The sequence below is a fragment of the Staurois parvus genome, unplaced genomic scaffold, assembly GCF_062004578.1.
Source record: "Staurois parvus isolate SC_StPar_1 unplaced genomic scaffold, SC_StPar_1.0 ptg000097l, whole genome shotgun sequence".
Lineage (NCBI taxonomy): Eukaryota > Metazoa > Chordata > Amphibia > Anura > Ranidae > Staurois > Staurois parvus.
In genome coordinates this window covers 4,377,357-4,404,372 of record NW_028317893.1, presented here as the reverse complement: position 1 = coordinate 4,404,372, position 27,016 = coordinate 4,377,357, and the positions used below count along the sequence as shown (strand labels likewise).

General features: G+C 38.8%; 1 protein-coding gene across 4 annotated transcripts in view; it reads left to right on the top strand.

Moving 5' to 3' along the window:
* The window catches only part of PIEZO2 (piezo type mechanosensitive ion channel component 2), a 439,610-nt gene that overhangs the window by 192,672 nt on the left and 219,922 nt on the right, over positions 1-27,016 (top strand). For all 4 annotated transcript variants that reach the window (XM_089671018.1, XM_089671019.1, XM_089671017.1 and 1 more), the window contains exon 3: positions 12,537-12,662. In XM_089671018.1, the coding sequence (XP_089527144.1) occupies positions 12,537-12,662 (126 nt within the window). The remainder of the gene's footprint in view (positions 1-12,536; positions 12,663-27,016) is intronic.

The following is a 27,016-nucleotide window of genomic DNA, read 5'->3' as shown; positions in this document are numbered from 1 at the left end:
GGACAGTGAATGACTCTTTAGCATATTTAGATGTGTTTCACCAAAGACACTGGTTCTGTGGTGTACTATAACCTTTGTGTATTTGGAATCATTACTTACAATATATCTTTGGACAGCCTGATAATAAATACTGTATGTAAACCCAGCTCCAAAATGCTTTTCTCAACGTATACTTTTATTTATATGGCTATTCAGCGTTTTAGTTAAATTTTTCCTGAATTATTCATAACTGACATCAAATCAAAAAGTCCTATTGTATTTCAGAAGTGGAGGATTTGATTAGTTTAGCTAAAATACATTGTTTTAATTCTGTTGCTGTTTACTTATGTTTTTGAATGCTGATTATTTCAACTATGCCTATGTTTGGAATAATCCATAGATCATTTTTGTAAGCAAATTATATTTCCGTCTCAGGAGGATCTTCTTCTGCCACAAAAATGTGTGCCGTAGCACAGCAGGAGGATGAGAGCCATTGAAAATACAACACAAAATACATTTCTCACAAATCCTTCAAATCATTTTCATGTGTTTGGAAAGTTGAAGAAAGCCTTCATGAGCCCCAAGATATTTGCAGCTCGCTCCCTGTGATAACATTGTTCCTTAAAGAGATTTATCATCACTCGTTAGAGATATGGCAATCTCAAAGGATTTACTGTACTTTAATTCCATGCATTCACTTCACGGGTATCATAAATCTCTCTCTGATCCTAAATGCTATGCTTTATTATACTTTATTATTTTATAACTGGAAGTTTCACATTAAAGGAAGCCTATACGGAGAGAAATACATAGGTTGCTTGTGTAGACCTTCATCTATACTAGTTACCTAGCTCTCTCTGGCTTCCAAATTTTCAGAGCAGCCTTTGAAATCCTGATCTGCTTAATTGTTCTGGGTCAGTAACTTGGAAATATATGAACATAAATCACCAGCGCCAAAATTAAAACAAAAATAAAATAAATTAAATGCTGCTGTACATCAGTGTAAACCTACACCAAAAAGTCTAAACAACACAAACAGCACAAAATAATTTGTTATAGTGCTAAATCACAACTTATATGAAAAAATATATTATAAATATTAACAAAATAAATATTACTAAAAAATAAAGTCCCACTCCAAAATAAATGAAAAAATGATAAGTGAAGAAGTTGAAAAAAATCCTTAGAAACTCAAAGTCCCTTTTCCAGAGAAATGTGCTTCCACCAAAAATCAGAGCTCAAACATTATATACCGCACTCACCAGATTTTGGTGAAAAAAATGCCTTTTAGGTATTTATGGGATCCTAGACCCTTATAATATGCCTCCAGATCTCCACTCCACCAAAGGAAAGCTTTCCTCCAATCTCCAAGACCACCAGACTCCACTTTCCAGAAATACTCAGTATGATGTAGGGAAAAACAAAATGACATAGTGTAATACTGCAACACCTGGTTATTTCAATAATCAAGTACCAGGCCACTCACATTTTTTAAGATAAAAACCAGCATTTTAATTGCATAAGATGAATCCACAATCGTCACAATTCCAGGATAGTTTCCAGAGATCCCACAGTCAGCACCAGATGGCAGCATAGAGAATCTCCCATACAAATGATGGCCCACAGGAACGCAGCACGCCGGTGTGTGTTCCACTCACCGGAAGTGACGTAGTCCATAGGACGGCGGAACCGGAAGTGCGTCTACGTGTTTCGCCCTTCCCACAGGGCATTTTCACAGTCTGGACTTTCTGAGTTTCTAAGGATTTTTTTCAACTTCTTCACTTATCATTTTTTCACTTATTTTGGAGTGGGACTTTATTTTCTAGTAATATTTATTTTGTTAATATTTATAATTTTTTTTAATATAAGTTGTGATTTAGCACTATAACAAATTATTTTGCGCTGTTTGTGTTGTTCAGTAACTTGGAAAGTCCGCTAAAGCCTAAAGTCCTGTTGCCTGTGCTCGATACTTACCTTCTTCAGAACTTTTACTGGTTGAAACATTTTCAGCATCTAGCACACTTTTAGGAGATTTTAAGAGCACCAGGTAACCAACACTCCCAGAAGTGCGTCAGATGGCAATGATTCTTCAACTACCACAGCAGTAGAAAAGATAAGTAAAATGACTCTTTTTTTTTATTTTTATTTTTATTATTTTTTTTAATTTTCATAATAATGTTGCTTTAAACATTTACTCCTTTTTCTTATTCCTTAGAACATGCTTATTATCACATAGAAGGTGTGTAGTGCTTTGAAATGCTCAACAAGGGATGTCCAAATATTATATGCATATGCTAGGATCAGGTTTATACTGAATGTCAGTTTAATGACAAAAAGTATTTTTCATCCTTGAGTGGGTTCACTTCAGATAATCATACAGATCAATTTCATGACATATATCCCCCCTCCTGGAATGATTAAATAGTTACAGCAAATACTGAACCATAAATTAAACATTAGTTCTTTAAAAAAATTTCCATCAGAGCAGAAAAGTAAATAGGATTTGTCTTATTAAAACCAAATTTATACTGTAAGATACTAAGGATTCTGGACTTACTATATGACAAAGAAAGATACTTAAACTATAAATGAATCTAAATATATATATATATATATATATATATATATATATATGTATATATATATATACATTGTTATGTCTTTGCAAATTTCATCAAAACATTTAGAGGACAGAAAAAAAAAATATATGTATAACTACCTCTACTTTTTGAAAATGCCAGTACAGATGTAGGTACCCCTGATTTTGCCAAATTACTAACACATTTTACATCTCTGTAGTAAAGTACTATACAAAGCTAAGCTTACTCCGTAGTAATATTTATGTACTTCAGTAACGTCTATGGGGAATTCAGTGGTAGTGTCCAATTACCTTGCTTGATCTGAGGACAGGCAGAAAACCAATGGATGTGGCATGAAAGCCGGCGCAAAAACTCCAGCAGAGAATTGCAGAGAATTCCTGGGCTGGGTTGTATGGCAGTTGTGTTTGGCAAGATTTGATGATCGCTATATGCTATATACATTTACATAATCTATAGGACGCAGTACCCATAACTTGGAGGTCAAAAGTGTGTCAGCGCAACAGGAGGATAACCCACGTTTCACCTCCAATATATAGAAATCCCAGGTGGTTGCAGAACACGTCTTATTGTTTATTTGATAGGCCGAAAATACACCAACATGATTTCAAGCATACCATGCTGTTTGTTATGCTCACAAAGCTTGAAAAGGGCATGGCATGCTCAAAACTGTTACTGTTACTTTGTGTCTTCTACATATCAAATAAATAATAAGTGTACTGTAAGTACCTGTTAGGATACACTGTAGAAATATACATAAAGTGATGTACAAAGTCTTAGGCAGTTGTGAAAAAATGCAGTATATAAGAAATACTTTTAAATCAATATTTGCTGTGACCACCCTTTGCCTTCAAAGCAGCATCAAGTCTTTAATCCTTCTAGATACACTTGCACACAGTTTTTGAAGAAACTCGGCAGGCAGATTGTTCCAAACATCTTGGAGAACTAACCACAGATCTTGTGTGTATGTAGGCTGCCTTCTGTCTGCCTATGTAATCCCAGACAGACTCAATGATGTTAAAGCGGAGCTCCACCCAAAAGGGGAAGTTCCATTTTAAGTCTTTGTTCCCTGCTCCCCATTAAGGATTGGCACCTTTGGGGAGCGAGTACCCGAATTTGACAGGTACCCGCTCCCACTTCCGCTGCGATCACTTAAGGCTATCGGAAGCGGAAGTTGTCCTCCCTCCCTCTCTACATTCTTCTGTCAGTTCCCAGAAGACTACAGGGCCATTCACAAAGCACAGCGTTTCTCGCTCATGCGCAGTGGGCACCTGGCTGTGATTACATAGGTATCACATTAATATTACAGTTTTACTTTTATGGAAACAAGGGGCTTTACATGGGCAGGCTAATTTCTAATCAGGATGTGAAAGAATGCAAACATGTAATGAAAATATTGTTAGTGCCTTGTGCACAATGAGTGCAGTGTGCAAATACACTATATTGCTAAAAGTATTGGGACTTTAATGACATCCCAGTCTTACTTCTATATCCCTTTGCAGCTATAACAGCTTCAACTCTTCTGGAGAGGCTGTCCACAAGGTTTAGGAGTGTGTCTATGGGAATGTTTCACCATTCTTCCAGAAGCGCATTTGTGAGGTCAGGCACTGATGTCAGAAGAGTAGGCCTGGCTCACAGTCTCCGGTCTAAAAAGGTCTCCAAAGGTGTGCTATCGGGTTGAGGTCAGGACTCTGTACAGGCCAGTCAAGTTCCTCCATCCCAAACTCACTCATCCATGTCTTTATGGACCTTGCTTTGTGCACTGGTGCACAGTCATGTTGGAACAGGAAGGGGCCATCCCCAAACTATTCCCACAAAGTTGGGAGCATACAATTGTCCAAAATGTCTTGGTATGCTGACAACTTAAGAGTTCACTTCACTGGAACTAAGGGGCCAAGCCCAACCTCTGAAAAACAACCCCACACAATAATCCCCCCTACGCCAAACTTTACACTTTGTGCAGTCAGGCAAGTACCGCTTTCCTGGCAACCGCCAAAGACATGTCCATTGGATTGCCAGACAGAGACACGTGATTTATCACTCCAGAGAACATGTCTCCACTGCTGTAGAGTCCAGTGGCAGCGTGCTTTACACAACAGCATCCAACACTTTGCATTGCACATGGTGATGTAAGGATTGGATGCAGCTGCTTGGCCATGGAAACTCATTCCATGAAGCTCTCTACACACTGTCGTGCTAATCTGAAGGCCGCATGAAGTTTGGAGGTCTTTAGCTATTGACTCTGCAGACAGCTGGCAACTTCTGCACACTGTATGCTTCAGAATGCGCTGACCCCGCTCTGTCATTTTACCTGGCCTATCACTTGGTGGCTGAATTGCTTTTGTTCCCAGTTGCTTCCACTGTTATAATACCACTAACAGTTGACCATGGAATATTTAGTAGCAAGTAAATTTAACAGATGGACGTATTGCACAGGTGGCAACCTATCACGGTGCCACGCTTGAATTCACTAAGCTCCTACGAGTGACCCATTCTTTCACAAATATTTGAAGGAGAAGTCTGCATGCCTAGATGTTTGCGTTTACACCCCTGTGGCCATGGAGGTGATTGGAACACCTGAATCCAATGATTTGAAGTAGTGTCCCAATTCATTTGGCAATATAGTGTTGATAAGCAAAGCATACAAAATAGAATACAATTTTATACAGAATTTACAATTTCCTTTACAGTAGACAGGAATTGGCCAAGAGGCTAGAATGGATCAACAGCACTGAGATGAAGAACGGAGGGTTTCTGTGGGACAATTCAATGACGAAAGTCACTGAGTTAGGGTTTAAAGCTTCTTTAGTGCAATTACACCGTAACACCAAAAATCTATATGGTTAGGTCCAGAGAGTATATCAGAGAAAAAAAAATGAGGTTATCCAAGGTATGGTGATAATGAGTAACCTGCAGACTTCACAAGATCCTGTGCCAAGACTAAGGTTTCAATTTGGATCGTCTAGAGTCATAATTTCTGGTCTTGTTTGGAGGCCACAAAACCATTATATACAACAAGCAGATGGCATAAATATCTAGATAACTGCTAGAAGTAAATAGCAGAATGGTAGGCAAATAATATCCTTATTTTCTTCTCCTGTTGTTTGTAACTCTTTTTTATATATCCTCGCACACATATTTATTATTGTTTGATGCTGCCAGTCTTCCAGATTCTATTTTCAAAACCACAGAAAATAAACTTGCTGAGGCAGGTCAGGCCAACTCGAGTAAACAGTGAGCTGATTCACAGGAGTGCATATTGAAATGTTTCTCTTAGGTGGGGAGATTTTAGCTTTGTGAGATTTCAAGAAATGCAATGAATCATATTAAATGAAATATAGAAGTACACTCTGTTTTCCAAATTATTATTTTTGTGCATAAAATTCTTCTGTGAAGATTTCATATTTCACAGTAGTTTCATAGATAGAATGTTTATCTAGTATGATTTACATTTCTGATCTATATTTCTCCCTCTCATGGTACAGAACATTTAAATACTGTGGCCAGTCCATGAATGTTAATAGATAAAATAAAAAAAGATAAATAGCACAAGCAAAAGTATGCTAACATGCTAAAAGTATTGTAAAGACTAAGGGAGAACTCCAGACAATTGCAAAATACAAAACAAGGATTATGTTCAATTAAACAAAATGCTGTACACAATTTTAAAGTAGACATGCACCCTAAGTGAATAACATTTAGTCAGATCAGCACTACGTACCATAAGCAATTTAAAAAAAAATAGAATGCTTGGTTTTAAAAAATAAAATGTGTGGTTTCATCCTTTTGCATCTCAGTGATGCTGATCTCCTGCACACTCTTTGAAGCCATTTCTTGTCTTCATACATGCACTTCTGTGATGGCTGCATGGCATTTTTCAATTTGGCCTTCCTGATGTTGACAATGAGATGGGGGAGAGACAGGGTAATGTGCGTTGAAATTACCACATGTGGCACTATTTATGACTGCACTGTTTTTTTATACCCACTTCTGCATTTTTGTACTCTGTTTGAAATTATTTCAATAAACACTATTGGAAAAAAAATGACCACTTGTGACAGGCTGACAACATAGGAGCACACCTGGGAACAGCGGCAGGGAGTTGTCACCATGTAACAGCAAAGTTATGAACAAGGACCTTCATGCAGGATCACTAAATATTAGTTTCATAAAAGCTTCAGACTCTAAATGTTGAAGTAATAGAAAGTTTAGACCCCAAAGTTAACAGACCTAGGCCTAGTTCATACAAAGGCGTACTTAAGCATACATCCGTGTAAAAGGCCATGTTTGCCCTCGCGGGATACACAGGTATTCCGTGAATCCATGTGCAGGAAGTCCCATTCACATAAGTTGGGACACAGTGGCTGCACCGACATTGCTTCCAATTTGCTATCCATGTGGGTGCGGGTACATGCTACCGATTGTAGACAGTGTGAGTTCAGGGTCAAATTGGGAGCAATAGCTGTGTCCGTGCAGCTGCTGCATTCCATTTGACACAAATAGTACTGCCTGCACGTGGATTCACAGAACACCATTGCATCCCATATGCGCAAACATGGGCCTCACATGGGTGTACACTTAAGTATGCCAATGTGAACCAGGTCTAAGAGACAACATCCCTTATATGGTAATTCTTGAAAATGTAGTGGTAAATGGGAAAAATAAGTACTGCATAATTATTCTAGATTAGAACAAAATCTAAAATTCATAGCTTTTCATCATATATCATAAAATTGCAATTTTTAGAGAAAGAAGAGAAAAATCACATATTTCAGGTGATAATTCCATTCAAAATGGTTCAGGATACATAAACCATGCACAAAGATTGTTAGTTCTTTCAGGGTATGATTCCAGTTATCCATCATTATTATGCACATTGATATTTTCATTTCAGTGTACTTATTGAATTTTCAAAATTGAATAACAACAGAGCGTACAAGTATGTATACTTAGAACGTGAGTTCCATAAACGGTACCATATCTACAGCGAATAGTGCCATGGTGTTCACAAATTAATTACAAAATGCTCAAACAAAAGAGCAGAGTTAACTACCTTGTGCTCAACAATTAGATCCATTCAAAAGGTGAAGGCACATATGCGGCCAACAGATGGTACAAGAATAGTTTATGGAATTCACATACAGTAAGGGTTAATTAAGACAGGGGGTGTGGGAAAGACAGAGGAGAGAGGGGAAAGAAGAGACTATATAAAGAGATGGGGGAGAGACAAGGGAAGGAAAGGGCACAACGCAGAGGATTTCACACATCATCAATGGTTGACATAATAGCAGCCCTTTTTAGGCAGTAATGTTTGAATGGCAATATGTCATCCATGGGTCCTAGATTTTGCCAAACTTGGCACAGTAATATTTTGAATGTTTCCAAGATCTCTTGGACCCAGATTTTTGTCAACGTGTTTCATGAACAACATTAGCTTTTTCAGGAGAACGTTAACAGTAGATGTAGATATATAATGTACAACAACAAACATGTTACAGTGCATCCAAAGATTTTGGGGCTGTTTAGATTCCTATACAATAGTATGACATTTAATTTTAAAATTGCTAACGATAATTTCAAGTACATGAAATCCTGTTAATCATTTAAGGTTAATTTTAATGGTAGATGTAGGGTTGTGTCGTTATATGTTTATTTTGTTTATATTGCCTTCACTGGAAGACTTTGTAATATAATTCTAACAATAGTCAAGCCAACAAAGGGAGCAACTAATAGTACATCCTAACTGTGCCATTTACATGATTCCAGTCTCCAAAGCTGCATTATAGACGTTCTGCCCACTATAAACCAAAGAGCCTGAACCACAGAAGAAAATGTTTTGTTCTTATGATGCAAATGACAGCAATCTGTCATTTTTCATAGGGGGGTGTACCAAAATATAGTAGTCTTTTTTTTTTGGGGTTGAAAAAGTTGAAACAAAACCTATATTGCACAATGTATCATCATAGTACCATAGACAATGGCTGATACTGAATCAATCTTATAAAATGTAATAAAAAAGTTGCCCCAGAAAAAATGTATTGATTTATTATAGTTATTAGCACCAACAAATATGGAGTGCTATAAATACTGTACATTCTTATCAGTTCCTGCTTTCGAGGAGCTTACACTCTAAGGGCAGGGTTTCTCAACCAGGTTTCCTCCAGAGGATGCCAGGGATTCCTTGAGCAATGAGCATTTTTTGCCTCTCAGGTAAGTTCCCACTGACACCATTTATCTTTTTAGCAGTCTGTAAGGGGGTAATTCTTCCCAATAACCAGAAGTGTAAGGAACATTCTTACCTCTGACTATAACACTAATATATAATGAATTGTAGATATAGTAATTTTAGCAGGGGTTCCCTGAGACCGAAAAGTTATATCAAGGGTTCCTCTGCGTTGAAAAGGTTGAGAAAGGCTGCTCTAAGGTCTGTATCTTACATACACAGATTTTAGGGCCAATTTGCACAGGAGCCAATTAACCCACCAGCATGTGTTTGGAATGTGGGAGAAAACCATTGTTCTCAGTCCTCAACCTGCAGAGGACTAATGACTGTCAGTCACCGGCTCTCAGCTCTGCCCCTCCAGATCTCACTGGAGCACGGGGCTATGGAGGGGGTGGAAACGGCCGTCTCCAGTTTTCGGCGGATCTCTGAGAGGCTGAGCGAAGTGCCGATCCAGGCTCCAGGGTGGATTGATGGTGCTATACAAGTACCTGTAATAAATAAACAAATAAATAAATACCGACCATATGGTCCAGATCTTTTCAAAGCTTGGACCTGCTCTTTGATGTTAGCCAGAGCTAACTGCACTCCTGTGGCCCATGGGAAAAATATAGCCAAAAAAACTTTGAAACAAAACAGCTCTACTTTTGCAAGAATGCTGATCTTACATCGCCTTATTTTGTATAAGTCACAGATACCAGACCTTGCCAGGTCTACATGCATACAATAAAGTAAAAAAAAAAACAAAAAAAAAAACTAGTCCATACTTTTCTCTGCTCAGCTAAAACTTATTGCATAAATCAGAAACACAGAGCAAACAAGATAATTGTTTCTCAATTTCTACAAATCTGTGAAAAAATATAAATATAATAGCAATCCACAACTTTTACATTCCTAATGAGAAGACATGCTGATGTACAGTAACTTTATTTTGACAGCACCATTTTCTCACTAAAGCTTGCCATACCAATTTAATCTGCCTGTGAAATCTGGCTTTGTCGCCCAGCCAAAGTACTGCTCGGACCTTGAAAAAGGGGACATACCCCGAAAGCTTGTCCTCAAAATTGTATGTTGGTGCAAATAAAAAAAGTATCACGGACAGTACTCAATTGTTTCTGTCGTCCAGCCAAAAAAATACAATGATTATTATGTAAGGATAGCATTTTTAATTAGACTTCAGTCTGCAAGCACTGAAAGTAGCAGCAGGCCAGGTATGTAGCATGTAAGATTTGTCTGGACCCACGTGTGCATTTTTCTAAATGTATCCATCATGGTTAAACACTTCCTATATTTTTCTGTGTGTTTTTTCATCGATATGATAAAAATTTCAACAATTTAAAGAAAGAAAAATGCAAAAATATAGGACTGAATACAAGCACTTATTATTATTATTTTATTGGATATATAGCACCAACAGTTTGCGCAACGCTTTACAACATGAGCTTGAACCTGAACAAACTTATTTGTGATACAATGCATTATTATCAAAAGCAAGACCTTTTATTCAAAGTGGCATGCTCAAAGAGCAACAGTTTATCATAAGCAGTACCAGAAAGTGAGTATGTTTTGGCTGTGCTATCTGTTATATCAGAATCTTAGCCTTTCACCAGTCTGTGGTTTGGAGTGTGATTTATGGAACTGTGAGTTAAGGAAGAGGAGAGTTTATTTATTCTAGTGAGGTCTCTCAAAGTATGCATGGCAGGGCGGGCGGCCTTCTGCCTACTGCATGCCACATAATACTTTAGATCTGTGTGACATGTCAGACGCTTTTTGGTAAAGGCAAAAATTAGTTCGTAAAGTACTGCATGGGGTATTTCCATTACCATTTTCCTTTTTTCATGATAGAAAATTGGTATTTCAGTTCACTAAGAACATTACTGTACTTACCAACTGAATTTACGTCACAGACAGTATTTTATTGACCTGTGAATTATTTTGGTCATTAAGGCTATTTAAAAACAAACAAACAAAAATGTATACTTACCTGCTCTCTGCAGTGCTATTGCACAGAGTGGCCCTGAACCTCCTCTTTTGGATTCCCTCACCAGTGGTCCAGGCTCCTCCATTTCTTAGTGCACCACCATAGAAAGCAGCTTCCTATGGGAGTGCACCTGTGGGCTCTATTCTGAACTGGGTTGTATGCATCTAATGACACACACAGTGTGGCTCAGCCTTGCCCTCACTCTCTGCTCACAGGATTTGATTGACAGCAGCAGGACCCAATGGTTTCTGCTGCTGCCTCTGTGAGTAGAAAGGAGAGACCCGTTGCAGATGGGCACAGCGATCAAGATAGGACTCAGGTAAAAATAAGGGGGGGGGGGAGTGAGGGGGTGAAACAATTACTGGGACATTTTTTACCTTAATGCAGAGTGCTTTAGTGTAAAAAATGTTGAGTCTTTAGAACCACTTTAACCAATAGTAATAGCAATTACCGTAGTACCATGCAAGTGTCAATAACTCCCTGTGCTTTTTCTGCCACCTAAACAGAGCCTACTTTAATGCTGGTCATACATTTATTGATTTTTCATATGGTCGATATCTCACTACAGTTAGTTTAACAAATTGATGTTCTATGCAACATGTGGTAAATTCACCAACAATAATTAGAATGTTACCAACCCATTTTATTGCATTAATCAATGATATGATCGCACATATTTGGTTGATAGTAATTCCATTCGTTGTAAAAAAAAAACAATTGAAAGTTGTTAAGAGTCAATCACAATATTGAAACAAGTGCATTATATAATGATCTTAATGATACACGTATAACCAGTAACCTATAACCAAGGCCCTCTCACTAACATATATCACTGTACCTTTTCCTGTAGATGTAAAAGGATGGCCATATATCCTTTATTTGCCTGTTCTGATTCCCAAGGGTTTACAGATGTAAGAAGCAAGTAACTGCTGAATACATGGAAACATTTTTATAGCTACAGTAAAATAGTATTAGACATCACTGAATCTGTAAGTAACTAGATAATCCTTTGATCTTTAAAATGACTAACTCTGAATAGAATAGAGGTAGAAATGAGCATCTATAGCCTTTGAGTGTGCTCTAGATCTTGTTGATAGTTTTATACGTATCTGGATTTGTTGAACTATTTTCACGTCTCTTGCTGATATATTTACACTCTAAATATACTGGAACTGCAATATGCTGCAGCATACCAGTCATTAGATGTGGTGGGTACAGATTTCCTTTTTTGGGCTAAGAACAATTTCAACATGTATTGAAAATACCTGTTGATTTTAACAAAAAAGTAGTGTCATTGTCACTTCCTGTGAGCTTAACATATTGCAAAAGCAACATTTTCCTTACTTACTGTAAAGTAATAATATCCCTGCACCCCTTGTAACGAAAATGAATTAAAACAGACACGTTTGAAGTTCAACTTCTTCAATAGCCATGGCTGCCTCCATAGACACAGTAGAGGAGTGAGAGTAGTCACCCTGGGACAGGAAGTGTGTTATTTGCCAGATTATTAAGTGAGAAAAACAATTGCAGGATGAGTAAGTTGTAATAGAGTTCATTTTTGTTTTTGCTTTAGATACATTCATAGAACCTGTCTTTCCTTGAATTTTATGACTGCTGAATAGTCAGGGCAATGCAGAATGGTCTCACTTAGCCTCCTGGAATGTTTGGGAAGACTGCGATTGAGAAGATGCAATTTACACCAACTGTCGCTACTATCTTTACCCACTCAAAATACATTTCTGTTTGCTTTGTTTTACAGGACACACAGGACGGTTATTGAAATCCTTATGTTTCACCAGTCTTTCATTCCTGTTGCTGCACATCATCTTCCAAATAACAGTAAACAGCCTCGAGGCCAGAAAAAACATCAACCCTCAGTATAACTGTGAGTATATTGTAACATTTTCCATTATTTTCTTTTTTGGTGTGGTCTACATTTTTTTACATGATAGGCTGCTGATGTAAGAAACAGAGAACACAAAGAACTTGAAATCAGTAAAATCATATTAGATATATTGTATATTATTAAATTCATACATATCCATTCAATTAAAAATAAAAAAACCCAGGAATTGCAGAACTTTTAAAAATAAGCTGGTTAAAGGGATTAACTCCAATGAGGTGTATGCTTCCTTGTGGTCTTATCTCTTTTATTTATTAATTACATTTTTAATAAGCACCAGGAGTACAGCTATACTCCCAGCACTTTGACAGAAGAGGTGAGCTCAGCTATACAGCAACCACTCTACCCACCCTTCCCCTCCACTCTCCATTCACAGAATACTTTGTATTTTGTTAATCAGTTTACATAATACAAAGTTCTGTGTTCGGGCAGGAGGAGAGGAGGGGCGGGCAGAGCACCTACAAATGACTCTTTAGCTGTAGGATCAGAGACCTGAAGATCCACTGTCGGTGCACCGGACACATAATGATAACCATGCTCCCAGCACTCAGTAAAAATGTGAAAAACATCTCGTTGGCCTTAACCCCACATAAGCCCTCATTTTTTTAAGTACTGCAATTCCTGAAGTTCTTCTTTAAACACTTATACTGAGTTAGAGAAGTCTAATGCTTTTGTCAAAATCCAGCATGAGCACACTTGTCCCTACTAGTATCAAAACACAACCGTAGTTCTGAAGAAACATGTTCACTACAGTTAGTCAGTCTTGCACAGTTGTATAGACTCCTCTCCTGTACAGAAAATGACTTACTCTGATTTCACTGCACACTGTGAGCATCAGCATGACGATGTGGTGGCAGGAGGCTTTTTTCGAGGGAAGGAAAATTATGAGCAGAAAAAACATCAGCTGTAATATAATTTGTATTGTTTCTGCTTTTCTGATACCAAAAAACTTTATTGAAAGAATTTTGAAACATACAATGTAAAAATGTTGAAGGTAATATGAAACAGGAGGTTGTATGTTAGAAACATTAACCCACACAGGGGTATGTGAATAACTGAAATGTATAACATGGTTAAGAAGTTACTTGGAGCAAAAGTCTTTTGCAGTTAAAAGTAAATCACATGTAAATCTAAGGTGGAAAACATTGCATAGGTTGTGCAACCTAACCCGTATCATTGCAACTGTGTGTGCTCAGGTGGACGATGGGGTGGCAGGAACCTCCCACAAGTCCCACCACTCACCTCAGATGGGGAGGAGCACTCATAGGGGTTTATTTACTAAAGCTGGAGAGTCCAAAATCAGACTCCCTTCTGCATAGAAACCAATCAGCTTCTAACTCAGCTTGTTCAATGAAGCTTTGGCAATGAAACCTGGAAGCTGATTGGTTTCTATGCAGAAGGGAGTCTGATTTTGGACTCTCCAGCTTTAGTAAATAAACCCCATAGTGTCTAGATAGCATTTAAAGGAAAATAATAGATAAAAATAGCCAAAAAAAAGGGATGAGTAGGAGGCTGGGGGGGGGGGGGGGGTATGGAGAAATAATTAGGAGGGGGGATATAGTAGAGAAAGAAGAGGTATAAGGAATCTGCATCACAGAGAGTAGGCAGCTATGATTCTGCCCCTCTAACTCCAGGGAGGAGCAGTAACAGAGTACCAGATCAGAGTTGGAGCAGTCTTGTGGTGAAACAGGAGAGTGGTTGATAGTCAAGCCAAGGCTGCCAAATTGAGAGAAATTTATCATGTTTGTGCTCAGGCACCGCTGTTAATTTTTCATTAATAAATAATCCCTGGATTATGGACTTAACTTCCTCAAAGTTTAGAGATGGTGACATCCACACATAGGCTATAGTCTGCTTCATTGCCGTAAAGAAGAATAAAATGATAGTGTGGGACTGTCGTGGCACATCCTTAAGTGATCTAAGGAGGAGAGCTTCACCTGGATTTTTCTGGATATTCAATTGTGTGACTGAATAGATCGTGTTGTATACTCTTGACCCATATGCAGTGAGCTACCGGGCAGGACTTCCAGATATGGAACATGGTCCCTTCAGCCTTGAAGCCCCTGAAACAGAGTGGGCCACAGCTAGAAACGTATTTTGCTATGCGTTCCGGGGTGAAATATCATCTGTTTAGAACTTTATATGCATTCTCTACCGTTTGTATTTTTCGGTAGCATTTGGAAATCATTTGCCAGATTGGCGCCCAGTCTGCTACATTCAAGGACTCTCTCAAATCCCGTATCCAAGCAGTGCATTATGAAGACAAGAGTTCAGAAGGGTGGCCTCGAATGGAGATCAAGGACAGTGTTCCCTTCATTGTAGCCATCAATTTGCATATGGATTCAAAACCTGTTAGAGACTTCGGCAATGCAAGGTTTCAGACTAGGGGTGTGAGGAAATGACACAGTTGTAGCGGGAATTTTAATTGGGAATGATATGATGATTTTCCCTAAATTGTGCAGAAGTGCAGAGGCCCTTCACAATCAACATAGACCAAATTGTCAAGAAACTACTAGAAATCCACCATGAAAAAGCAAGTTTATCCTTTACCCCTGGAAGGAACAAGGGGCAGTCAAACAGTTGAAATATTGGCAAATGAGGGGACATCAAACCTGCTGAATATTTAGAGGTGTCCCCAAACTCCTACTGTGGGCTAAAACAGGAATAAGAAGTTTGGGTCATGAAGCCAATGGGAGCCAGGGAAGAGAAGAAGTTGGGGTTGGATGGGTATCCATAGTATCTATCATAGCCCAAAGGGGTAAGTCCTTACATGAAAAATATTGGGTCAGGGGTGTTATTTGAGCTGCAAGATAATAATGTTGAATGTGTGGGACCCTGAGGCCCCCACGAACTTTGGGGCGGTAAAGTCGGTGGTGAGCGTGCCGAGACCCAAATGATATTTAGGATATGCTGTTGTATCATACGCAGTATGGGAAGGGGTTTGTGAATGGGAAGGTTACGGAAGGGGTAGAGCAGTTTTGGCAGATAATTCATGTCGATGGCGTGCACCCGGGCAACCCATGAAAGGGACATATGATTCCACGAGGTTAACAGACTTCATGGTTTCTGGAGCAGGGGTGGAATATTGGCTCGATAAAGAGTGTCATAGGTCGATGTAATAGAGATTCCCATGTAGGGAAGTGCGGTAGCCCATTGAAATGGGAACTGGGTTTGGATCTGCGCCCGGATTGCAGAGAGAATAGTCACAGTTAGTGCAGTTGATTTGGATGGATTGACGTGTACACCTGAAAGTATAGTGAACTGCAAAAGGAGGTATAGCAGGATTAAATCTGCAAACAATGCTGCTTTGTGATGGATGCCAGCCAACTCCAGACCTCTTATGTCAGAATGGTTACGGATATGGATGGCCAAAGGTTCAAGTGCGAGTATGAAGAGGAGTAGTGAAAGTGGGCAACCCTACCAAGTGCCCCCTTATAGGAAACAAGGAGGACGCAACCCACTTGGTACAGAACCGTTGCCGAAGGGGAGCTGAAGAGAGTAGAGATCCACAGTAGAAAGTCTTCCTCCAACCCCCATCTCTGCAAAATCAGATGCAAGTATGACCAGGACAGAGAATCAAATGCTTTGCTCATATCAAGTGAGAATTGCATGAGCTCCTGTGAGTGCTGTTGTGCATAGTGATTGAGTAAGATAGTATGTCTTACGTTGTTTAAGGCCTGCTGGCAACAAAACCTACCTGTTCCTTATGGATCAAGGTGGGTATTAACTGGTTCAGACGGGTGGCCAAAGTCTTTGTCAATATGTTGATGTCCACATTGAGCAGAGAGATGGGGAGATAGTTTGACCACGCTTAGCCATCTTTTCTAGGTTTTGGGATCATCACTATGTGTGCTTTCAACATTTCAGCTGTAAGTTGACCCTCTTTTTTGAGCTGATTGAAAGTCCGCCTCAATACGGGGGAAACAATGTCGGTGAATGTTTTGTCAAATAGTCCAGTGAAAAGGTTGGGGCCTGCACGCTTATGTGTTTTTAAATCTTTTATAGTTCTCTTGACTTCCTCCTTAGTGATGTCTGCTCCCATCATTGTTCTTTGGTCATCAGTAACCCTTGGGAGTCGGGTCTCAATCAGGAAGGCTGAGATTGCTTACACCAGTGCCTCTCATTCTCCCACGTGCAGGTTGGCAAGATGTATGGAAACTCGTCCATGATATGTTTGGGTTTGGAGGTGCATATATGTCATCGAGTTTTTGAAGTATAGAAGTGCTGCCTAGGTGTAAACGAATGAAGTTTGTAGCACAGAGCCAATCTTGTTCCCATTGGTGTAGAAATTCTGACGCGACCAACACAGCTGACGTTCAGCTTCATCTGTCAGGCAAAGGTTTATATCGGTACAGACCTTCTCAACCTTCTGCCTGTTTCGGGAGGAGGATGAAAGTTTGAAAAGTTAGTTTGCAGCTTCAAGCTTCCTTGAGTTGTTGATGTTCCTTACGACTTTGTGACGCTAACTGAATGATATGGCCTGGGCAATTCTGTTTTTCTAAATATGTTTCTCAGCTGTTCTTTATGGTTACCCATGTATGTGTTGAGGGCAGCTGGGTATGGGAATTTGAGGGAACATAGTGGGCATTAGAGAACAATATTCAGCTTTTGGGAATTTTGTCTAATGCTAAATCTTACCTGATCTTACCTAAATCTTACCTGATCAATTCTGGACCTCTATGGAAAAATCCTGCAGCCAAAGAAGGGTGAGGCATTAAAGCTGCTAAAAAATAACTAGATAGAAATGAATAACCCATTAAAAGATACATAACAAAACCAGATATTGTAGCAATACTCACCCTCAATCCAGAGATTTCACCTTAAATATTTTTTCTGCTGATAGATCATTATCTTCCTATCAGCATGCTTCTTGACAGCTCATTAAATGATTGGATCTTTGTGCTGATTTTTTCCTCTCACACTCTAGCCTTGCTGTACAGGAAGGCAGGAGGCTGGTTACCAGGCCAAATTCAGTTACCTTCACTGTTTTCATTTACAAAATACATTTAAAACAGTATTAAACCCAAACAATTATTATATTGCTATTGCAGCTCACCAACTCTTAGATGTGGTGGCTGCATTTGTTTTATTTTTCAGTCTTTCTTTCCTTTATTCCATCTGGTGATCTGGCCAGTAAGTCTGTTTTTCAAAAGAACAAGCTCTCTTCCAGATGTATCAGTTAACAGGGATGAGACAAACCATTTACCACTGACAGGGGTGCTTACAACAAGCTCTTTAATTTATTTATGTAAAACCTTTATCCTAAAAGGAAAAAATGTTGGCTGTAACTGATAATAAAGTGTTAGCTGGAGTTTGGCTTCAATTACTTAGTGCATTTAAATTTGCTAGTACATTTAACACTACCCCCCCCCCCCCAACTTTCTCAGACTGACAATGCTGCTGTGCCCCTGTGCTCCTTCATCTAGAAAGGGGGCACTTTAATACAGGATGTGTGTTACTGGCTAGATCACCAGGTGAAGAAAAATTAATGCAGCCACCACTAAATGATTGGTGAGTTATATTACATTGTTAGTTTTCCTTTTTTAATACCGCAGAACTTCTTTAACATGTTTCTTTAATATCTGCCTTTACTTCAGCTTTAAAGTGTTACTAAACCCAGGATCCTGCATTCACTATATCTGGTCTCCCACAGTACACACAGCATGGAAGTGCAATTATTTTAGTAAATATAAACTGCTAATTACCTTTTTTCATCAGCAGTTAGAGCAGTCTTGTGACTTCAGCAGAGTACTGGTTAAAGTTTTCTTTCTGCTCTAGGAGGATGCCTCTGTCTGGACAGTGCTGATTGGCCCTGTGCTGAGAACATGCACTCTCCCAAGAAAAAAAAAAACCTCTCTAGCAATACACACTAAACTGAGCATGTACATGTGGTTACTGGTTCGGTCTGTCTTATCAGGTGGCCATTTGAACAAGGGGCAGAGAAAACAGGATCAAACGGCCTTTTTACACAGTGCAGAGGATTTACCCCTTAGGTTCCATAGAGAGTATAACAAGCATGCTTTACTGAATATACAGACTGATTTTACTGTTGTGGGTTTAGTAACACTTTAAGTTAATATTTTGTAATTTCTTCTTTCTGTGCTAGCATGGACAGTCTAGACATTGCTCTGAATCTAAGAGTCCAGCAGAGTCCTCTGGATTTAGGAAGGAACTAGAGTTTGAAGTGTAATATTCATATGCACCTGTGACAGCATGATCACTAAATACAACCCTAGATGTAAGTGGGAACAAGCAGTTAGGCTGACCCTAGCTTGACATCTTAAAAACATGGTCTCTTCATATTTGGTTTCCTGCTATGAGTCATGCAGAAATATGAAGTTTCTTGGCACCAGTGAATCATATAAGGTGGCGTCACTGCTGCATATTCCTTATGTCAACTTTAAACATTAAACCTATGTATAAGATTTATCGATTTTTGGAAACGTTATTTAGAATAAACTGTTCCATAAAACATGGCAATATCCTTAGAGCACAAACTAAGCATATCATTCAAACCTGTTAAATTCCCTGGCATTTTACATTAGAAGTCAACTCGAAGCCTTAAGCCTGAAAAGTCTAGACAGCCTAAATGGCACATGTGTAATCATATGTATGTCTATGAAAAGGAAATTAAAAGCACTTAACTCTAACAGCAGGGAGGTTTTCAACAGCTAGCCTTTAAAAAGACAAAGATACATACATGCTGCATGTTAACAGCCCTTTTTATAAACCGCACATGCCCTAGAAGAAAATAATCAGTCTGTTTCAGACAGCTAGTATAAATCTTTTTAGTAAAAACTTACAGCATTGCTGCTTTAGGTGGAGGAGATATCCAAGAGAAGCAGTCAACCTCAGTGGAGGCCTTATGACCTGCAACTGGTGATATTTTTGCCCTGAAAGGGAGGAATACAAGTGACTAACAGGAACAAGACTCATCCCTGCGAGGGCTACACCATTACAACAACATAAGTTTCAATTCAGATTTCAACAAATACCTAAGAAAAGCTACATTTCTCATTAAAGTATTATATAGATGATTCAGAATATTTCTTCAGAGCTTTTTGTAATTGCCTTACTGGAACTGCCATAACCCATAAAACCCTTTCACAAGCTACTGTATAGTTAGTCATTGTTGGCTCCATGCACATTAGCTTTTTTAAGCTCCTAGAAGCTGTTATAAGCATTTTGTTTCTGTTCCTAGAAGCTATATAGTGTTATCTTATGTGTCCATGCACACTATTTTAGGCTAGTAACATTTTTTAAGCTTCAGTGTTTGGGAGCAGAACAAAAATTGCTTTGTAGAGTTTTTGGGAGCGGTATTCCAGCAGAAGAAAAAAAGCTAAATGCTACTAAATAGCTCCTAACAGCTTTGTTTCTAGCATTTTGTTCCCCCTACATGTACTGTAAAAACACTAATAAAACACTAATGCTCCTAAATGCTACTAAAAAACGCTATTACCATAATTTTTTATCAAGTGTTTTTTTTTTTTTTTAAATATGCTAGTGTTCATGGAGCCTTACTTGGTCAGACAGAAAGACATTTATACTGTCCATGACTCTGGACAGAACGTGTAAAACAAAGAACACGTGTAAAATATGGTTTAAAAATTGTTTTTCCAACTTATGTAATAATTAATCTTCCATATCTCCAAAATAAGTCCATTTTTTTGTTGTTTCTTCTGTCAAAGACATGGAAAACTCAGCCCTTTGTGCCTCTGCTGGAGGTAATGAAAACCAGACTAGTACCTAATGTTCTGTATGTGCACACTGATTGTTCTTACAACTCTTTCCTTTGTAGCAGAACTTCAAAAACACATTCATTTAGTATACAAAAAGCTGGATCATATAAAATGTTGCTTAAAATAAACTGTCCCTCAAATACAAAAAAGACAACTCATTTATATTTCTTTGGTTTTATGAATCGTTGATGAATGTCTCCGAACACTTATGATTTGGGGCTCCTGGTCTTCCCATCTTACAGTGCATCCAGAAAGTATTCACAGCGCTTAACTTTTGCCACATTTTGTTATGTTACAGAATTATTCCAAAATTTATTAAATTCTTCTTTTTCCTCAACAGTCTACAAACAATACACCATAATGACAACGTGAAAAAGTTTGTTTTGAAATCCTTGCATTTTACTAAAAATAAAAAATGAAAAAAAAAAACACATGTACATAAGTATTCACAGCCTTTGCTTAATACTTTGTTGAAGCACCTTTAGTACCAATTACAGCCTCAAGTTGTTTTGCGTATGATGCTACAAGCTTGACACACCTATTTTTGGGCAATTTCTCCTATTCTTCTTTGCAGTACCTCTCAAGCCCCAACAGGTGGGATGGGGAGTGTCTGTGCACAGCCATTTTCAGATCTCTCCAGAGATGTTCAATCGGGTTCAAGTTTGGGCTCTGGCTGGGCCACTCCAGGACATTCACAGAGTTGTCCTGTAGTCACTCCTTTGTTATGTGGGCTGTGTGCTTAGGGTCGTTGTCCTGTCGAAAGATGAACCGTCGCCCCAGAGCGCTCTGGAACAGGTTTTCATCAAGGTTATCTCTGTACATTGCTGCATCCATCTTTCCTTCGATCCTGCCTAGTTTCACAGTTCCTGCTACTTAGAAACATCCCCACAGCATGATGCTTCCACCACCATGCTTCACTGTAGGGATGGTGTTGGCCTAGTGGTGAGCGGTGCCTGCTTTCCTCCAGACATGACACTTGGCACTTTGTTTAATCAGACCCGAGAGTTTTGTTTCTTATGGTCTGAGAGTCCCTCAGGTGCCTTTTGGCAAACTCCAGGTGGGCTGCCATTTGCCTTTTACTGAGGAATGGCTTCTGTCTGGCCACTCTACCATACAGGCCTGATTGATGGAGTGCTGCAGAGATGGTTGTTCTTCTGTAAGGTTCTCCTCTCTCCACAGAGAAACGCTGGAGCTCCTTCAGAGTGACCATCGGGTGCCTCCCTGGCTAAGACCCTTCTCCCTCGATCGCTCATTATGGCCAGGTGGCCCGCTCTAGGAAGATTCCTGGTGGTTCCAAACATCTTCCATTTATGGATGATGGAGGCCACTGTGCTCATTGGGACCTACAATGCTGCAGAAATATTTCTGTACCCATCCCCAGATCTGTGCCTTGATACAATCGTGTCTCGGAGGTCTATCGACAATTCCTTGGACTTCATGGTGTGGTTTGTGCTCTGACATGCACTGTTAACTGTGGGATCCTATATAGACAGGTTTATGCCTTTCCTAATCATGTCCAATCAACTGAATATCCCACAGGTGGACTCCAATCAAGTTGTGGAAACATCTCAAGGATGATCAGTGGGAACAGGATGCACCAGAGCTCAATTTTGAGTGTCATGACAAAGGCTGTGAATACTTATCTACATGTGTTTTTTTTTTTTTTAATAAATTGCAAAGATTTCAAGACTAACTTCTTTCATGCTGTCATTATGGGGTATTGTTTGTAGAATGCTGAGGGAAAAAAATTGATTTAATCCATTTTGGAATAAGGCTGTAACATAACAAAATGTGGCAAAAGTTAAGCTCTGTGAATACTTTCTGGATGCACTGTATCTTAGACTCCTTTCTGCTTTCACTTAGGACTCGTTTAACAAAAATGTTATATCTAAGAAAACATAGAGCATAGCTTAAAATGAACTTCTCAGAGTGCAAATTATGCTACTTATTGCTTCTGTGCAAATTGTAGGACATTTGTGGGAACACAACATGTGAAGAACAAAGTCCATCAGATTACAGGCATGAAAACTTGTTTTAAAAGGCCAAGTATACCCAAGCAAATATTTTAGTTTTGAACATTGTTGGGTTGAATAATCTGACATCTGATGAAATCTGTCAGCGATAGAAAACTGTGTAAAAAGACTGTATTCAGAAAGTAGTGATTAATGATTCACACTCAGAATGGTCTAAGGTTATTGGTGGTATACCCCAAGGTTCAGTTCTGTAACCCTTGTTTTTTAAAGGATAAGACCATATTTCTAAAAAAAATAATAAGAGGCTGCAGGAGTGGGAATGTGTTACATGTTACACCCTAAAAATGTAACATGTTCCCAAAGGTGAACTTTTCCGTTAACTTATTAAAACTTTTTTTATAGGTACTTATATAGTGCTGTCAAATTATATAGCACTTTACATATATTGTAGTACATTCAAATCAGTCCCTAACCCTCAAGGAGCAGACAATCTAAAGTTCCTTACTAACAGTCATATACAAGCCAGTTTAGGCAGGAGCCAATTAACCTATCAGCATGTAAAAAATAAAAACAGAGTGCAGCGCTAAAAAATGAATGCAAAAGAAAATAGTCCGTGGTTAATAGATGAATTTATATGAGTAAGTCCCAAGAAATAGCTGATGAAACCAGGAAACAATGGAAAGAATGCGCATAAAATGAATATCCACTGGAATCCTTATAGTAGATGAAGAGGGTAAACTCCAGTCTGTGGGTCAATCAGCCTGGGAAGATATATGAGAAGTCCGGAGGTCCCCTTAAGGATGGTATGGTAATCAGCCAGAATCCAAAGCTCCATCCCTCTGGTGGTAGTAGGTGAACACTACAGGGATCCTGCAAATTGATTTAGCTCCCAATAGGAACCAAAAAAACAGGTGCCCATAGTGTAGTATTTCAAACAAATTTATTAGATCAAATGAAGTGGTAAATACAGGGTAGTAAGGCTGTGTGCAGTAAATGAAATACAGCAGAGTACGCAGCGATGGTACTGACCCTAAGTTAAAATGGCCGCCGGGCTATCTCGTGGCTCCGGGCGGAAAATGATGTCATGCTCTGTCGGTTCCTCCTAAGGCCTTTCGTGCCCAAGCAGATCATCAGAGGGGATACCAACCAGAGCATGACAAACGTCCATCTGATTTGTACTGAATAGCGGGGTGGGGTGAAAGACCCATAAGATGCTATTATACATCCAAATGATGATCAACATTATTTTACTCTGCATTACGGCAAAAGGGACACCAGGGGGTGCTAAATAACCCAAGGAATAAAACACTATTATTAAAATATAAATATTGCAAATAAAAATAACAACCTATTTAATGGTTGTTAAAAGACTAGTTATAAATACATGAATATTTCATAATGTGTAATAAAACATAGATTAATAATATCAGAATATATTATATAACATGCAAAACCCTAAAAATCATGATAAGACTCAACATTAAAATTTATAAAAAATATAAAAGAAAAATACAAGGAATCCAGGAATATCTAAGTGGCCATATGGGGCGAAAAATGTGTAAGTGCATAGCTTGTTATCAGTCAATTGTTTGCAATGAAGCAGTTGACATCAATTTCAATATTGTGTCCTAATGGGTGTAAAGTACCCAATTCATATACCCACTTAGTTTCTGCTTGTGACACTGCGCGTGTTTTATTCATGCCTCTCCAATGTGGGGTGATGATATCAATGGCCGTAAACTTAAGCGAGGTAGGATCTTGATTATGATAAATCCTATAATGATTTGATAGGGCATGATCCCTGTATCCTTTCTTAATATTGGATATATGCTCGCGTAAATGATCACGTAATCTTCTAGTAGTACGACCCACGTACTGTTTTAAACAGGGGCATTGAAGTAAGTACACTATGTACCTGCTATTGCAAGAAATAAAGTGTCTTATAGTATATGTTTTACCAGTAACATGTGAATTAAATGTATTTACCCTGCGTTTTCTGGTGTTATCACATTTACAAATAACGCACCTGTTACATGGGTGAAAACCTATTTGATCAGCGAATAATTTTATGTTTTTAGGGGGGTCAACCACATTAGGTGCCAAACTGTGTCTCATAGAGGTCGCTCTCCTAAACACAATTTCTGGTTTGTCTGGCAAAATGTTACCCAGAATTGGATCAGTTTTTAGAATATCCCAGTTCTTTTGTATTATTCTGCTAATAGATCTATGCTGTACTGAAAATGTTGTAATGAATGGGCAAACTTTTGCTTGTATAGGTCTAGTGCTATTCTGTAGCATTACACTTCTATCAGTATTGGCTACATTATTGAGGGTGTTTACCAGAATATTATTATCGTATCCCTTTTCAAGGAATCGATTTTTTAAAATCCTAGCTTGAGAATGGTATACCTCTAGATCTGTACAATTTCTCCTAATCCTCATGAATTGACTCTTGGGTATATTTGCCAACCAGTTAGGATGATGACAACTGTTGGTAGGGATATAGCTGTTAACCTATCAGCATGTGTTTGGAATGTGGGAGGACACCAGAGTACCTGGGGGAAACCCATGTAATCACAGGGAGAACATACAAACTCTGTGCAGGTAGTGTTGTGGGTGGGATTCAAACCAACGACCCTAGTGCTGCCAAGTGGAAGGGCTAACCACTTAGCCACCGTGCTGCCTCAAATGATTTAGATTTGAGGATTAAAAGTACCATTTCAGTGCTTGCAGATGACACCAAGCCATGCAGTGAAATATTGTCCTTACGGGTAGTCTCAAATTTACAACCCAAACTCAATGCATTAATTATTTGGGCAACTATGAGATTTAATGTTGATACATGTATGCATGCATGCATTGTACATTCTAAAAGGGGAACAGCTGGGTAAGTTAATAGTTGAGAAGGATATGGGTGTTGTGGTAGATCATAGACTTAATAATGGCATGCAATGCCAAGCTGCATTTTCTAAAGCTAGCAAAATACTTTATTATTAAAAGAGTATTAAAAAAAAGTATTAAAAGAGGTATAGACTTCAAAGAGAGAGAGACATAATGTTGCTCCTGCACAAATCATCAGTTAGGGATAGTTTGAGAGAATGTGAAGGCAAATATAAAATGTAGGGAACTGTGTTTGAATAGCAATAGACATTCCAGTCACTAAATACTAATCCGTTTTAAATATAAATCCTCCTACTTCAAAGTGCATGTGCACGCTGAAGAGTTTATATAAAACTTGTGTCTCCCTAAAATGCAATGGTCAAGGAATATGTGAAATACAACATGGCGGAAACAGTACAGGGGTCAAGAGTGTGTAACTTAAATGCCCATAAATTAACTGAAATTTGCCCAGATCAGCAGGGACAGGCCAAATTTCAATTTCTGATTGACAAAAGTCAATCCAGTGAGCCAATGGGCTGCAGCTGCTGATCAGTGTAGGCATCTATAGCCAGCCTTACTGTCCCTTAAATTGCTGGTAAATGCCAGTAGATGATGGGGTTGGTTTACTAAACTAAAGGCAAATAGGCTGTCCACTTTGCAAGGGATGTTGTCCCAGACGTTTGTCCCATTCCCTTTGTGAATGTGGTGCAGATTCAGTTTGCAAAAAATACCTAATTATGTGCAAGGAAAATAAAAAACAGTATTGTTGCTTGCACATAATTGTATGATGGAAGTTAGTGGATGTTCACTTCATTCACTTATCTCTGTGTAAAATTCCCTTACAAAGGGCAACTTTCCTTGCTAAGTGAACAGCATATTTACCCTTAATAACTAAACCCCAATGCCTTAGCATCAATGGGAGGGGAATGCCCCAATGTTGCTGCAAAGTGGGACTGAAAAACATTGGTGTCAGTGGGAATAGAAAAATGCCCTGGCATTGGTTGTCAGTGGCTAAAAGAATGCTTCAGCATTGGTGCTCTATTGGAATTAAAATGTTCTGATGTCAGTGATCGATAGTGGTAAAACATATTTGATCATCATTGGGAAGTATAGTGCCCTGTCATTGGTGTCACTTGGAGGTATAGTGTCCTATCACTGGTGTCAGTTAAAGGAATAATACCTTGTCATTGGTGTCATTGGTATTAAGAAAACCCCAGCACTGATGTTCAGTGGTCACTTTGTCTTGCACTGCTCCCTCAGATTATGCCACTGATAAAAATATACAGGCTCAGAGGGAGCCAGACAGTCACCACTGCGGTTCTTTTGGCTTTTCCCTAACTGTGCTTAAACTTACCAGCAGCCATGCATAGACAAATGCTGGATAGCATAAACTGAAGAAGGCATTTCCATTTAGGTTATCAACCTTAGGGCCTTTATCCTTCGCCAGTCCTACTTCTGTTTCCATTCTAATGTAAAATGTTACTCTGATACATGCAGTGATGTGTTTATGCATTGGTCAAGCCACCATGTTACAGAATTAACCCTTCTATTCTTTTATCTGCTATTATCAAAGAAGGAACATAGTAATAAACTAGTAAGGCTGGGACATGTATACATGCAGAATTATACTATATGCTACTGCTCCTGTCCAATCTGGTCCCACATACATGATGCAACTCCAGCCAAGGAAGAATGATTCACCCTTTACATGTTTGACTGATAATATTGAAGCTGTAAACTCATC